The 14,451-nt window shown below is 36.8% G+C and overlaps 1 protein-coding gene across 1 annotated transcript; it reads left to right on the top strand.

Annotated features, from left to right (window-relative positions):
- The first annotated feature begins 10,290 nt into the window (after positions 1–10,290).
- Positions 10,291–14,233, top strand: LOC108994162 (uncharacterized serine-rich protein C215.13-like). Its single transcript, XM_018969281.2, has 3 exons — positions 10,291–10,552; positions 11,495–13,067; positions 13,506–14,233. Exons 2-3 carry the CDS (start codon positions 11,584–11,586, stop codon positions 13,681–13,683), a joined length of 1,662 nt encoding a protein of 553 aa, XP_018824826.1. The 5' UTR covers positions 10,291–10,552; positions 11,495–11,583; the 3' UTR covers positions 13,684–14,233.
- Positions 14,234–14,451: the final 218 nt, after the last annotated feature.

A 14,451-nucleotide genomic window follows, 5' to 3' on the forward strand; every position in this document is an offset into this window, starting at 1 on the left:
CCATGACCTTAGCAACTGTCATGCGCCCAATCGATAGAGCCCAACCTAAGTACTAGCTCGATCTTGGCGACCAAAGCCATCACAACTGGAACAATCAAGGTTACCATGACCTAGGTGACCAGCGCTCCCCTGACCCTGATAATCGGCGCTTTGCTCAACGAACCGCAGGGTAAAAGCAACAAAAGAAAAATGAAAAAAGTCAAAGAATTTACACATTATCGATTAGTATAAAGCAATCAAGATAAACAAAAAGCCTTTACAAGGCAATACAAAACAAAATGTGGTAGACACCAAGCACTAAAGGAATATGTACATAACATTGCAAGTGTCTTACAAGCTATAAATCTATCAATATAGATCCAAAGCAAAACATTACAAGCCCATCAACATCAAAACAAAACAAAACACAAAGTCACGCGAGGAATAAGACCCAACCTAAGGAGCGGAGCCACTATTTGGGGGAGTGTAAGGCGCCTGGTTTAAGAAGGTGTCCTGCATCAGGTTCTCCCCAAGAAAATTAAGGAAGACTAAGGTTGTCGAGTTATGGAGGAGAGTCCATAGTCCCAAGGTCCTCAAATCTTCCTCAGGATAAGCCAGCAAGAACTTCTTTAATGTCCTGAGTCCAAAGTTGTATCCAACCCCCATGCTCGATCGCGAACTCGAGGGGTTACAAAGAGCTGAGGGGAAGGCAAACAACCTCGTTTGTGGAAAATCTAGGCTTGGCATCAATCTTGTTAACACACAGTTGAGACTACGTAAGTTTCTCCTGCAAAGTCTCAATTATGAGTTAGAGCTTAAAGTGATACATGTCGGCCTTACCAAGCTCCTCTCTAACAGACCTGTACTTGGTCTCAGCTTGGGCCAACTCCCCTTGGGCAACATCGAGGTCTGAATGAAGTCGCCAGTAAGCAAATTGGCGATGAGCAATCCATTGGGCCAAAAAGTGTAAACCCTGCGATGAACAACTTGGGTTAGAGGACGACACATAGAGAAAAAAATAACAAAAACCAATGGTGAGGTTACATAGCAGAGCAACGCTCTCTCACTTCCAATGCATACTTCAATGCCTTCTCCAGTTCAACCTCCAGCATGTCACTACGGTATCATTTTGTCTCCAATACTTCTTCCAAGAGTGTTGAGGCACGGCTAGCCTCTCACTCACATTCCAAGGCCCAGTCCAAATCACTTTATACCCTTTCTAGAGAAGACTTCTCCAAAGCCAAAGTGTGCCAGGGGCCAGATATCTCGACCTGCAAAACGGCAATTGCTGCCTCCTGGACTTGCAAGTGAGAACCCAATTGGGAGTATGCGGCCCCTATTGTTCCTTCTCCATTACCTCAAAAATGGCTTGTCGGAAGAAGGAATGGAAAGACTAAACTTGCTTCTCCAAATCAGATTGGCGATGAGCAATCCATTGGGCCAAAGAGTGTAAACCCTGCGATGAACAACTTGGGTTAGATGACGACACATAGAGAAAAAAATAACAAAAACCAATGGTGAGGTTACATAGCAGAGAATGAAACTACTTAAGTTCTTGAACAATTCAGATGACTAAAGGATCTGAAGAGTCGCCCGTCTGCAAAATAGATGAAGAAAGTTGAATCGGTGAGGGATCAAACATCTCCGGGCAAAGACCATGCTCTAGAGAACTACACCAGGTAAAAGATGGGCCCTTTTTTGGTGGGAGATGCTAATTAAGCAACTGAAGAGGCCATAGCAGGAGATGCCCCTCGGCATGGCGAGGGAACCATGAGTTGATTCCTTGGAAGCTCAACGGAACCATGAGATTCCAAACTAGGAGTAACAATGGGCGAAGCTCGCACATGAGGGAAAAATCCCCTAAAACTTCCTCACCAAGAGTAGCGATGGGCAAAGATTCACCGACATGAGAAGTGGCCACCTCCCTAACAATCTTGAGTTTCCCCACTAGAAATGGTGGCTTGTTCTTATGAGGGTGAGCTAACATCAACTTCCACATCCCTCACCACAATCTCAGGGGTGGAGGGAACAAGCTCTTCCCTGCCAACCTCCAACACTTCAACGGATCCACCCGTCGTCGAAGAGGAAGACAACGACTCAAACCTTTCATACATTGCCTCAGGAAAGGAGGAAGACGTCATGAATTGAATCAAAGTGCTAGGCTCCTTGATTAATTACGAGAGAAGACCATGATGGTTATGGGAAGGTGGGACGACAAAGAACACAATGGTTGAAGCCAAAGAAAAGATGTCATGTGTCAAAAGCATATACAATCGAACAAATCTTGTATTTAACACTACAATAGGAGACATGTGTAACACCCGGACCCAATCAAGCTCAATTTTATTTATTTTGTTTTAGTTTGTTCTATTTTATTTTTCTGCACACGTTTATTTTTCCCGCATGTTTCATTTTGTTTTTTTGTTTTCTTTTTCGGTCTTTATTTCTTAACTCCCGTAGGTTTTCTCTCGTCCACTCCATGCACACACACGACTCATCCGCGCGCACGTCTCTCTCTCGGCTCTCTAGGGTTTTATTTGTTTTATTTTGGTCACCCTTTCATCTTTATATCTGCCCGTTCTTCATCCTCAATAAAAACCTAGAGTGCCGCTTCTTCTTTTCAAGTCTCTGCCTCCTCCACCGTGAGCCCTTCCCCATAGCACAGCTGTGCAGCACCTGAACCACCGCCCCAAACGAGCCAAGCTCGTATCGCAACACAGTTTAACCCGTGGCGCCGCTGCACAAATCACCATTGCACTGTAGTGCAACGCGAAGACAACCGCGCAGCATCCCAGCCACTGCCACGACCGAGCCCAGCCTGAAACACTCGAATCACATTCCCGCACGATGGAAACCACCATGTTTGACGCTGCTCTGCCCTGCACCTCCGCACCAAGCCGCTGATACGTTGGGACGTGAAGGACTCTGTTTTTACACGCCGAAACAGGGGAAGCATCCCCACCGTGAGCCACGTCGTCAGCCCCCTCAACTTCGACGCCACTGCCATCAAAAGATGCCGGAGGACAAGCCTCCACCTTCGGACACTGCCAGGTCGACGCCCAGCCCCCAGACCGTCGCAAGTCTCACTGCCCCACTGTGAGTTTTCGTCCTCTTTCACGCCGAGCTATCTCTCCGTCCCTTTCTCTTTCTGCATGAGGTCTCTCACTCATCTCTCTCTCTCTCTCTCTCAGTGCCTCACCACCGTGACCTTCTTCACCGCGTCGCGCGCAGCTCCTCCCTTGGCGGTGAGTACCTCGCTCCCCTGTTCTTACGGTTTTTGCACCGAGACTGCGTGATGCATTTCCAGTCTACGTAAACTTTTATTTTGCATAGTATTTAAAATGGAAGTACAGTTTTACCCTTATTTTTAGAATGTGTTCAAGTTGATATTTTTGGTCTGTTTTTACGTGGTTTATAAGGGTGGTATAAGAAAATTTTACAGATAATAAATAGGATTTTCAAATTGCCCTTTGGTAGCAAATTATTTTAGTAATTGTGAAATTTTATTTTAAACTTTTAAATTACGATTAAAGCTATTTGTTTATTATTAGTTAACGAAATATTTTTTTTATGAAAGTACTGATGAATTCTTGAAGTGATTGGTAAGTGCAAAATCTTTTTTTTAAATCCTTTTAAAAGAATATTTTTGATTTAAACAAAAGTATGATCATCTACTTATAATGATTTCGTTATAGTTACGCTACTTTAGTTTTATAAGTTATAGTAAGATCTCAATTGTAAATAAATTGGAATTTAATGCTTTAGTCGGAGTTATTATGTTGGATATTGATGAGTTAGAAAGTGATGTTGGTATTTTAGGAATGATGAGAATTTATGTTTTTGAGGAATTAAATAGGTTATTTTATAAGTTTAGGATTAAATATCGAAATACATGATTAATTGGAATTTATGAGAATTACGTGATTATTTTATAGGTGACGGTTAATTTTTGTCGGACGTTTTTTAGGAATTTCGAAAAAGCTAAGAAGTTCAGGTAAGCGGGGTTCATATACTAGTTTTGCATAAAATAAATGAAATGAGGTTGACTTTGAAAATATTCATGTTTATTTTTGAAAAGAAATCTAAAAACGACCTCAGATGTTTGTTCTGCATATGCATAAATTCTACAATAGAAAATATTTTCTGTCATGACTAGTGTAGATATGAGCTAATTTTGTGCATTCTGTTTCTGAACTATACAAAAAGAGCGAATATGAAAGTCTAAACGTTTTGCTTTGAATAAATGAAGATGTTTTGGTGTCTGTTTATTTCGAACACGTGAAATGATCTAAAGCAATTAAGTATTTTGTTTTGATATGATGAGTCATCTGAAAACCTTGGCATGAAGTTCTGATTCTGTATATGATTGTAATCGGATTCCGATGATATCTGTTCTGTTTCTGTTAAGGCACAGCTACGGGTATAATGATGGTTTATAACCCTACTACGGGGGTGAAACATGGTATACGGCCCAGTCACGGGTATAATGGTGGTTTATAACCCTACTACGGGGGTGAAACATGGAATATGGCCCAGCCACAGGTATAATGGTGGTTTATAACCCTACCTCGGGGGTGAAACATGGAATATGGCCCAGCTACGGGTATAATGGTGGTTTATAACCCAACCACGGGGGTGAAACATGGAATATGGCCCAGCCACGGGTATAATGGTGGTTTATAACCCTACCACGGGGGTTAAACATGGTATTTGTCCCGATGTGATGCTAAGAGATGATATGATTCTAATGTTTCAGTTTGGAAATGCCAATGGATTTTCTTTTTGGGAACAAGTTTGTTTTTCTGAAAATTTCGCTCCGATGTTTTGTAACTAGTTTTGTTTATGCATTCTGAAAGAAAATTTGTTATTTCTGCATTCTGAAAGTAAATGTCTTGTTCTGCATACCGAACTTTATAAGTGCTCATGTTTACATGCTAGTATATGCTCTCTGCTTACTAGTTGTTGATAACTCACCCCCTTATCTCCACAATATTTTTCAGATATTATGTTGGTTCAGCTAAGGATCAAGATTATGAGGCATTGAGTGAGATGATTTATGTGTAGTGGTTCAAGCATAGGAAGTTTTTTATGAGTATTGTTGAATTTTGTTAAGAAATTTTATTGTGTTGTGATGACTTGTCATTTTTGAAAAATTGGTTATATTGAGGAAATTAGATTGAATCAAATTTTCTAAATGATATTGGGAATTTGGAGTCTATTTTTATATTGTTGGAATGTGAGTTTAAGTGCTAGGAAGTAACTCTCCGACCCATGTGGGACCGGGGCATTACAACATGTGTCAAACGAGCCTACAGATTATACAATACACGGTGAGGTGAATCATGGGGTGGTAGGTGAACCATCAAACAGAAGGAATGCACAAATTGTGTGTGCAACAAGGGTATAACACATGTCTAGATTAAAGGGAGCAAATTTGAAATGAATGAAGTGGAAAGAGAAGGTAAAAAGGAGTTTAAAAAAGAAAAAAATTCCTGTTGGCAAAGAATTTGCAAGGTAATTTTAGGCATAAATATGTTTAGTAGGCGGGAAAAGAGTCTCATAAGATTAAAGGTATGGCCACATGAGATCCATGTGATAAAGTGCGGTTAAAGGATAAACAATATCAAACACACCATATAAGTTTAGGGATAAAGTCAACCGCTCGTATCCCTATAATATCGAGGACAATCCATAGAGATAAACCCTAGAAAAGTGTAACCAATATGGAAACCTAACCAACCATATCTTAACAACATATAGATCTATAAGGATAAGTTCAAGCAAGATATTTGTCTCGAATGGGTGCCACCAACAACCTAATCGTGCTCCAAAAGATAACACACCAAACTGGACACTGAGAATCATACCTATGGATAGGTCTTGCCTTATTAGGTCACCTCAACCTACCAGGTACATACTATTGAGACATTTTTCATTGGTTACAGTAAGAGCTTAATACCCCACTGACTTAGGCTGCGTTTGGATGTTAAGGCCTCGTTTGTTTTGGAAAAACTTTTCATCTCATCTCATCTCATCTCATCTAATCATTACAACTTTCTCAACTTCCAATACAAAATAAAATAAACAATTCAACTTTTTCAAATCCCAAAACAAAAATAATATTAAAAAATATACTCTAACAATATTTTATTCAACTTTTTAACTTTAATCTCATCTCATCTCATCTCATCTCCGAAAACAAACGAGGCCTAAGTTGAGCTCAGTTCTTTATAAATAGTAGTGAATTTAGTAGTGGAGTGAGTTATATGGGGCTCATCTAAACTAAGTTTAAAGTGTGTTTGGATGTTAAAATGAATTTAATATTTTTTATAGAAAGTTGAAAAAGGTTGTGAGTCACATGTAAAAATATGTGTTAAGTTAAAAAAAGTTGTAGGTTCCACATGTAAGGAGGTTTTGAGTTGAGATGAGTTTAGTAATTTGAGAGTTGGGTGTTTGGATGTTAAACTCAATTTAAAATTAGACTGAATTTAGCTGAGTCTTGCAACCAAACGCAGTCTTAAATATCGAAGGCATCTCCCACTAGGCTCTCCGAGCTTCCTACTAGTTGCAGGTTGTTAGGACATGCCGCATGCATACTTAAATTTGCATAAACATATACGATAAATGAGCCATAGTCTAAGAGGAGTCGAGGATTAAAAAGCAAGGGGTTTTACAAGAGATGGCCAACAAACAATTCTCGATTATGATAATAAGAAGTAGAAGGTGAGGCATTTGATGAAGGTGAGACATTTGATGTGAAACTCAACGTGCTTAATGGGATAAGATTGAGTGATGCAAATAAAAAATTTAATACAACAGGAAGTAAAGAATATACATTTAACACGACGAGACCAAGTCCATGTGTCAAATATCAAAAGTCCCAACCAAGGGATGAGATTAGAAGAATGAGGGAGAGGGACTTTAAGGGCTACATCTTTACTATACTTAATTGCGTTGAATACAAAACATAAATTACATGGAGGTTAGATAAGTCAAATATTATAATCATTGTAAAAATCAAATCAGGACAATAATGAAATCAAATTCTTGGCCTTTATCCTTTGTACCTGAAACAACTGTTACTCAATAAATCAAAGCAACTAATTTTCTTTCTTGGGATCAAGTCTACTCTTTTCACATGACATAATCGACCAGCTCATGAGATAGTTCACTGTGTCATTCAGACTCATGATCAGTCGTTGTCTTCTACTAGGGTTGTGATCGAGCCGAGCCGAGCCGGTCTTTGGCTTGCCGAGCTCGGCTCGATTCAAAATACTCGAACTCGAATTTTTTTTTTCATTCTTTGTTTGAGTTCGACTCGATAAGCTAAACTCTCAACTCGAGCTCGAGCTCGTCCTACAAACAAGTTCGAGTTGAGTTTTTTTTTTAAATTTTTTTAATAAGATTTAATAATTAATAAATTAAATAAATGAAAAATCTAATATTAAATTAATACAACTAACAAGTAGAACCTCTATTGAATTATAAAAGTTTAAAAAGTTTATAAATAATTAATATCTAACTAGTTGATATTTATTCAAAATAACAATATATTATATGCCTACATATATTATTAATATATACACTTAATATGATAGCATATATCTATTTCATATATGGTTCCTACATATTAGTATATGAAATTATTAAATTTTATCGACTAATTATTATACAAATTATAAAATATACTTATGAAATATATCCACTATATAGATATAAGTAATTAGATTAGATATTATATATTTAATTATAAAAGTGGTATGCTTATATTATTAGATACTACATATATATGTGTGTGTGTGTGTGTGTGTGTGTGTGTGTGTATGTATATATTTATCAATATATGAATGAATTTTAACTGAATCGAGCTAACGAGTCGACTCGAGCATAAACAATCGAGCCTTAGCCGAGTTGAGTCGAGTTTTGTTGGGTATATGTCATTTACAATTCGAGCAGGTATCTATTTTCAAGAACAAGTTTTTTTTTTTTTTTTCACGAGTCAAGTTCGATTCAAATTTAACTGAGAGAGTACCGAGCGGGCTATCGGACAGACTGATTCATTTATAGCCCTATCTTCTACTATTTGTGAATCATGTAAATTAGCAAAGAATAAAAGGTTAATTTTCTTGCCTTTTCTAATTCTTCTCATCCTAAAGAATTAATTCATTCTGATATGTGGCCCTATCCTGTTCTCTCCAGCAATATTTGTCATTGCCATATTATTAAAACCTGACTGATACATGTAAGAAATCAGATATTGAGAAAAGCTTAATGATCTCATTGATGCTTTGTATGGCTTATATACACACTGGTGCACCGTCAAAGTAATTACAACTAGTGAATTTAAAACTATACAATTGGATACAAAAAACTAATCATGGAAACTAAAGAGCATGTCAAGCAACAGAGATTATAACAGTAGGATCTGCCTAATCATTTCTATGCTGATTTTTAGTGCTAGAATCAAGTTAAACACCATATGAAGATTGGTGATTAACACCCCCTACAAACTCATGGGAGGTGCTCTAAGCATGAGCTTGTCACGTAAGAAAAGAAACCTTACAGTGCTAAACCTTGGTGAAGATATCAGCACATTACTCAAGAGAAGAAATGAACTTTGTTTGAATTTCATGGCTGAGAACCTTCTCACCGATGAAATGATAATTGACCTCAATGTGTTTGGTTCTTGCATAAAAAATAGGTTTGGATGCAAGGGCTATGATATTGAGATTGTCACACCAAATGGTTGAGGGTCGAGGAAGAAAAATGCTAAGGTCATTTTCATCTCATCTCATCTTAATCTCGCTACGAGGCAATGCTTTTCTTGTTTCTACCCCTCTTTGTTTTTTCGACTCAATATAATTGAAACACATTAAATATTTGATTAAAACCAGGTAAGAAAAAGACTTTGTTGACCCCATAAACCATGGGCACCCGAAGAGCTAGGCAAAAAGCAATATATACTTTCCCCTGAAGGCATTAAGAACCTATCAAACATGCAAAATAGTTTGTATTATTCTTGTGAAATGATACTTACAGTCGTGAGTGTGTAAGCACCATGCAGTCGCTTTGAAAAAAGTAAATAAATATGAGACCCATATGAAAATAAATTAATTTTTTAATAGTAGACCCCACTCTTTTTTAAAGTGACTGCACGATGTTTGCGCATTCCACGACTGTATGTAGCATTACTCATTATTATTTTCATTACCTTAATAAAAATTACAATTATCTAATTGTTAATCATTTATAACCAATGTATAGGACTATGAATGAAACTGTTTGTACAATTGTTCACCCAATACCTGGCTAGTTAGACTTAAACTAAGCTCAACTGATCATGAGGGGAAAAAAAACTCTCGTTAAAGTAAAAACTCGTTCGATTAGTAAATGACACACTTGATTTAACTCAGCTTGACTAAGTTAAAGATCGTTAAAGTCCGCTCATTCATAACCTAGTCGATTAAAACTAATTCAAACAAAGTTGATATATATATATATATATATATATATATTATTTACAAATCTAAAATGTTTGCAATAACAAAAATGATAAACATCCGACTACTGCATAATTTTTACACAAGTATTAAATAAAATATAATTTTTTTCAAATTTCTTTGAGTTTTACTTTGAATTTGAAGTGTTTCAATTAAAAAAAATTATCATTTTATTATGGAGACTTGAAATAATTGTGAATTAGTTGTATGTGTATCTCTTCTCATATAATAAACTTAAAATCCACAAATAAAAGCCTATCAATGTAAGGAAAATGCTACTCGGCCATCGCCAATTGCTAGTTGAGCTTTTTTTTTTTAACATTTTTTAAAATTTTTTTAAACATTTAAGAAAGAAAAAGATATACAAATTAATTAGTGGTTACTTTCTTAAACATTTAAAAATATAAAATATAAAATACACTAACAGTCAAACCCAAGGGATAAATCCAAGGAGCTAACTAGCATTTTCCATTAATGTAAAACCAGGAAGTGATTATCTTCCTGAAAAATGATGTTATTCGACATAGATTGTGTAATTATTTATTTCAAATATATTTTAAATGATTATTATTTTAATAATAATATATTAGATAATTGTCCGTATTTTTATAAAATTATTATTTATCTCAAAAGTTTAAACCGACGAGAAGAAATTGATTTAATTATTTATAAATTTATTCATAAATAAACCCAACAAATAAAATATTTAAAAACTTAAACTTACGAGAATCATAAGATGTGAGTTAACATTGTCTAATAATGATGGACGTAACAGAAAGTAACAAAGCATTTGTTTTGGGGGAATAGCAAATAACTGCTCCTGGCCTGAGATTGAACAAAGATAGAAAGAAATGCCTACAAATATGCAAGGCCTTCCATTTACCATGTCTCTACCATTGCCAATTTCACTTTCTTGATTTCATCTCTAACCTTCCAACATTTCTTGACGTAAAAGTTACAGAAAGGGGGATTTGCCGATTGCCTGGCCATTTGGGCTGGAACCAGCATCATTCTCTTTGGCATTTTGGGATGCTTGCTGTTTCCACCTAAATTTTGCCCTAATTCAAACATGTGTATGTCTTTCACTCTACCCTTTCATTAGTTTCTTTCCTTGATATGTTTGCCTTGTATATATATATATATATGCCCATCTGCATGTTAGCTTGTAGCTTTAAATTCATTAATATATCAAAAAAATTTAATGGAAATAATTGTTTTTCATGGATTGGTAGACAACCTAAAACCAAATTCTAATGACAAGGGATTGCGCCTGAACAGGTCGAGGTAATATGCAAAACATGAAATCGTTTGTCAGGAGGGTGAGCAGAATTCCACCATTTGATTTGCATGATGTGACTACCTGAACCCAGAAAAATCATACATTTGTGCATTTATGCATATATTTGAGTATGTATGGATGGAGGTATATTTGCTGTCTCTGTGTCCATGAGGGTTTAGTGAATACTCTTGTGTTCTACCATCAGTGGCGAAACCCGAATCTTTGTCTTAGGGGACCAGACTAATAGTGCCAGAATATACTAACAAAAGTTTTTTTTATAAGTAGAATATACTAACAAAAGTTAAAGCAATGTATCAAAGAAAATCAAATGAAACCCATTTTATGAGAAGATTGGGGGTTGGGGGGGAACCTCTTCTTGGTTCTTGGTCCATCCTGCATTAAATACAATCTTGAGAAATAATAGTTGCAGTCGTGAGTGTACAAACATCGCGCAATCACTTTGAAAAAAGTAAATAAATGCGGGACCCACAAGAAAATAAAATAAAATTTTTAATAGTAGACCCCACTTTTCTTCAAAGCTATTGCACGGCATTTGTACATTCCATGACTGTATGTAGCATTACTCCTACACCCAAAACACACGCAAATTGGCTGGCAATGTCATGCTTATAAAAAATTTTATTGCCATTATATCATTCAGTTAGGAAATCAATAACAGTGAAAAGATCGTGAATATAATCTTTTACTCTTGTTTCATACCCTCTTCTTTTGACAGGATAAGGCCAGATAATATTTGATAAATCAGACATTGAGGAGACATTGGTCCTTGATTTTCCATGAAGGCAGTTCTTGTGCCCCTGGACAATGTTAGTTCACGCATCATCATTATCATCTTCTGCTTCTGAATCTTCAATGGAGGACACCTTCCAAGTGGATGCACTTGCATCAACTGCAGGTGATACCGTGACCCCAAAACTCAACCACAACAATGGCACTGGACCTTTGGAGCAAGAATCAACACAAACATTATTAATTTTGGAACCTGGACACGAGAGCCAAATTGATGGAAATTTTGAGGCCCTTTCTGACAGCACACAAGCTGAAGCCAATCTGTCCACTCCACGCAAAAGCTTAAGCCGCTCATCGTCGTCGTCGTTGTCCTCCTCCTCATCATCATGTTCATCATCTAAATCTCAATCCAAATCCGAAGGGCTCTTTCATTTGCAAGCAGATGCAACCAATAAGTCCCCCGAGGGCAATGCTAGCCTCAGTACTGAACTTCCTGATGACACTGGCCCTGTACTTTTGGTAGCTGAATCAAACCAGAAGCTTTCAATTATGGAATCTGAAACAGGGAATGCAACGAATGGTGATTTGGGGGCACATGCTAGTACAACAATTGATGAAGCTGATCACTCCAGGAATGAAAAGTCAGAACTCTTATCATCACCATCCTTATCATCTGGGTCAATCCAGAAGCTTTCAGTTTTGGAATCTGAAACTGGGAAAATAACATATGGTGATTTGGGGGCACGTGCAAGTACAACAACTGGTGAAGCTGATCACTCTAGGAACGAAAATTTAGAAGTGTTATCTTCATCATCATCCTTATCATCTGAAACACTGTCTGAAGACTCCTTGGAAATTAGTGCAAATGCAACCACTGACTCCCCTGCAGATGGAAAATGCTCTCCCAGCCTTGACAAGGACAATAGATTAGCTTCAGCTTCTAACAACGGGAATATTCCAGACAACCCTGAGGGCAAGCATGAACAATCTAGTCATGAGTTGGCAACGCTGACACCACCATTGGTAGTTTCTAGCCATAGTAATGGACCAAGCACAACTGACGAGTCAGCAACACAATTTCCTCCTGTGCAGGTGATGGAGAGACCCGGTGATTCTACTCCCGTTACATATAGGATTCCATCTCATGTTTTTGCTAGAACTAAATCTACAGCTCCAGTGGATTGGAGTATCCATTCCAATGAATCGTTGTTCAGTATTCACATGGGGAACATGAGTTTCACCAATGAACAACTCTTCTGGTTAAGTAAATCTGGTGAGCTAGGAAAGCCTGGTGAAGCACCCATATCCGGTACGCTCATTGACTTGTCAAGTAACCAGCCTCCATCAAATCAATTAACCGACATTGCACAAAAAAAATCAAGTTTAAATGAGGGTTCTGGAAGAAATGAAGCAACAGCCACAGAGACAAAGAGGGGCGATACAAAGCAAAATGAAGAAGATGAGACAAAAGAAAGTCCATCTCTTGCTAAGAAAGCGTCTCATTTGTCTAGCCTTTCGACTCATTCAGATGGGAGTACCAAATCTTTCGCTTTTCCAGTGTAAGCTAAGTCAATCTCAATTCTCATTCTAAATTAGCAAAAAAGAAAAAAAAAAAGTAAAAGAGTACATCTTACAGCTTTGTGTCTGAATACTTAGGCTGATGCTTAATTTGGTTTCCTTTGAACTACTTAACATGTATCTATCTTTTTGGTTATTTCTAAGCTTTGGGTGTTTAAATTGTTAATCATCTGGCTTCTCCAAAAAAGACATGGTAGCCGAAACCTTTAAAATAAAGGAAAATGTCATGGCAAATAACCAACTTTGGGGAAAAATGGAAGCATCTACCTATAAATACTTCCAGTCATCCATTCAAATAAAGAAAGAAACTAAAAGAAATACTCCTAATTAGGTTATTGAATCTGCTTTAACTTCATATGTATATATATGTTGAAAAAATAGATGAACTCTTTTTTGCTTTTGTTTTTTTCTTTCTGAAGGTTGATAGGGGATAGAGAAAAAGTTGATTCTATAAAGGTACCTGCCGAGAAGCAAAAGCAACAGCCAGAATTACAGCCACAAAGCTCCACAGTAATCTCGATTATGGCAGCACAGAAGAGATGGCTATCTTGTTTCTCTTGTTGTGCATTCTGTTCTTTAGGACATCGGGTCGTTTGAACTTTTTCCCTTGCACAAAATCTTGTCAGTAATGACTCTACCAAAGGTATGTATATTTGGTCCAGATAAACGCTAGATTCAATCACCATAAAAGTCATGGTAAAATTGCAGTCCTATGTAATGTTTTTGTAGCTTTACAATTTATTTCTCCTTGTTATTCTCCATCATAAAAGGGGAGTCATATACAATCACTCATTAGGGTCGTATGTGAGGACATTTTGTTTAACTAATAGCAGAAACAAGAGGAGTTAGTGGAAGATTAGTCATGGAATCTCCAGCAAAACAATAAGGGTTTCAAACTTTTCAGATTATAGTGAAAGAAAGCAATGTGTTCATGTGTTTACTCTTCTTATTTTCTCCCTTCTCTTCATACGTTGTACTGATGGTGTGAATTGGGGCAAAAATGAGTAATGGAAGGAGTTTCATTACCCATGGTGTGAAGTTTCAGGCATATCAGAATTTGTTGAAGAATAAAATCTGCAATTTATTTTGGAATCTCCTTCATCTGTGTGTAATTGTGTCTAGACAATGAACAAAAATAGTTTTTACAGAGTCAAGTATTCATTTACCCCTTAGTTAGCTATCAAACTTACAAGTTATTCAATGAATATTAATATATCTACTAAGCTAATGAATTTCACTTTAGGGAGTTTTTTAGTTTTTCCAACACATGCCTTTGTTAAGATATAAAATAATAAAATCTACCTCTTTTCATCAGCTTAAATTTTTGGGACAAGTGGTGATTTCACATGGTATCATAACAGAAGT

The sequence above is a fragment of the Juglans regia genome, chromosome 2, assembly GCF_001411555.2.
Source record: "Juglans regia cultivar Chandler chromosome 2, Walnut 2.0, whole genome shotgun sequence".
NCBI classification, from domain to species: domain Eukaryota; kingdom Viridiplantae; phylum Streptophyta; class Magnoliopsida; order Fagales; family Juglandaceae; genus Juglans; species Juglans regia.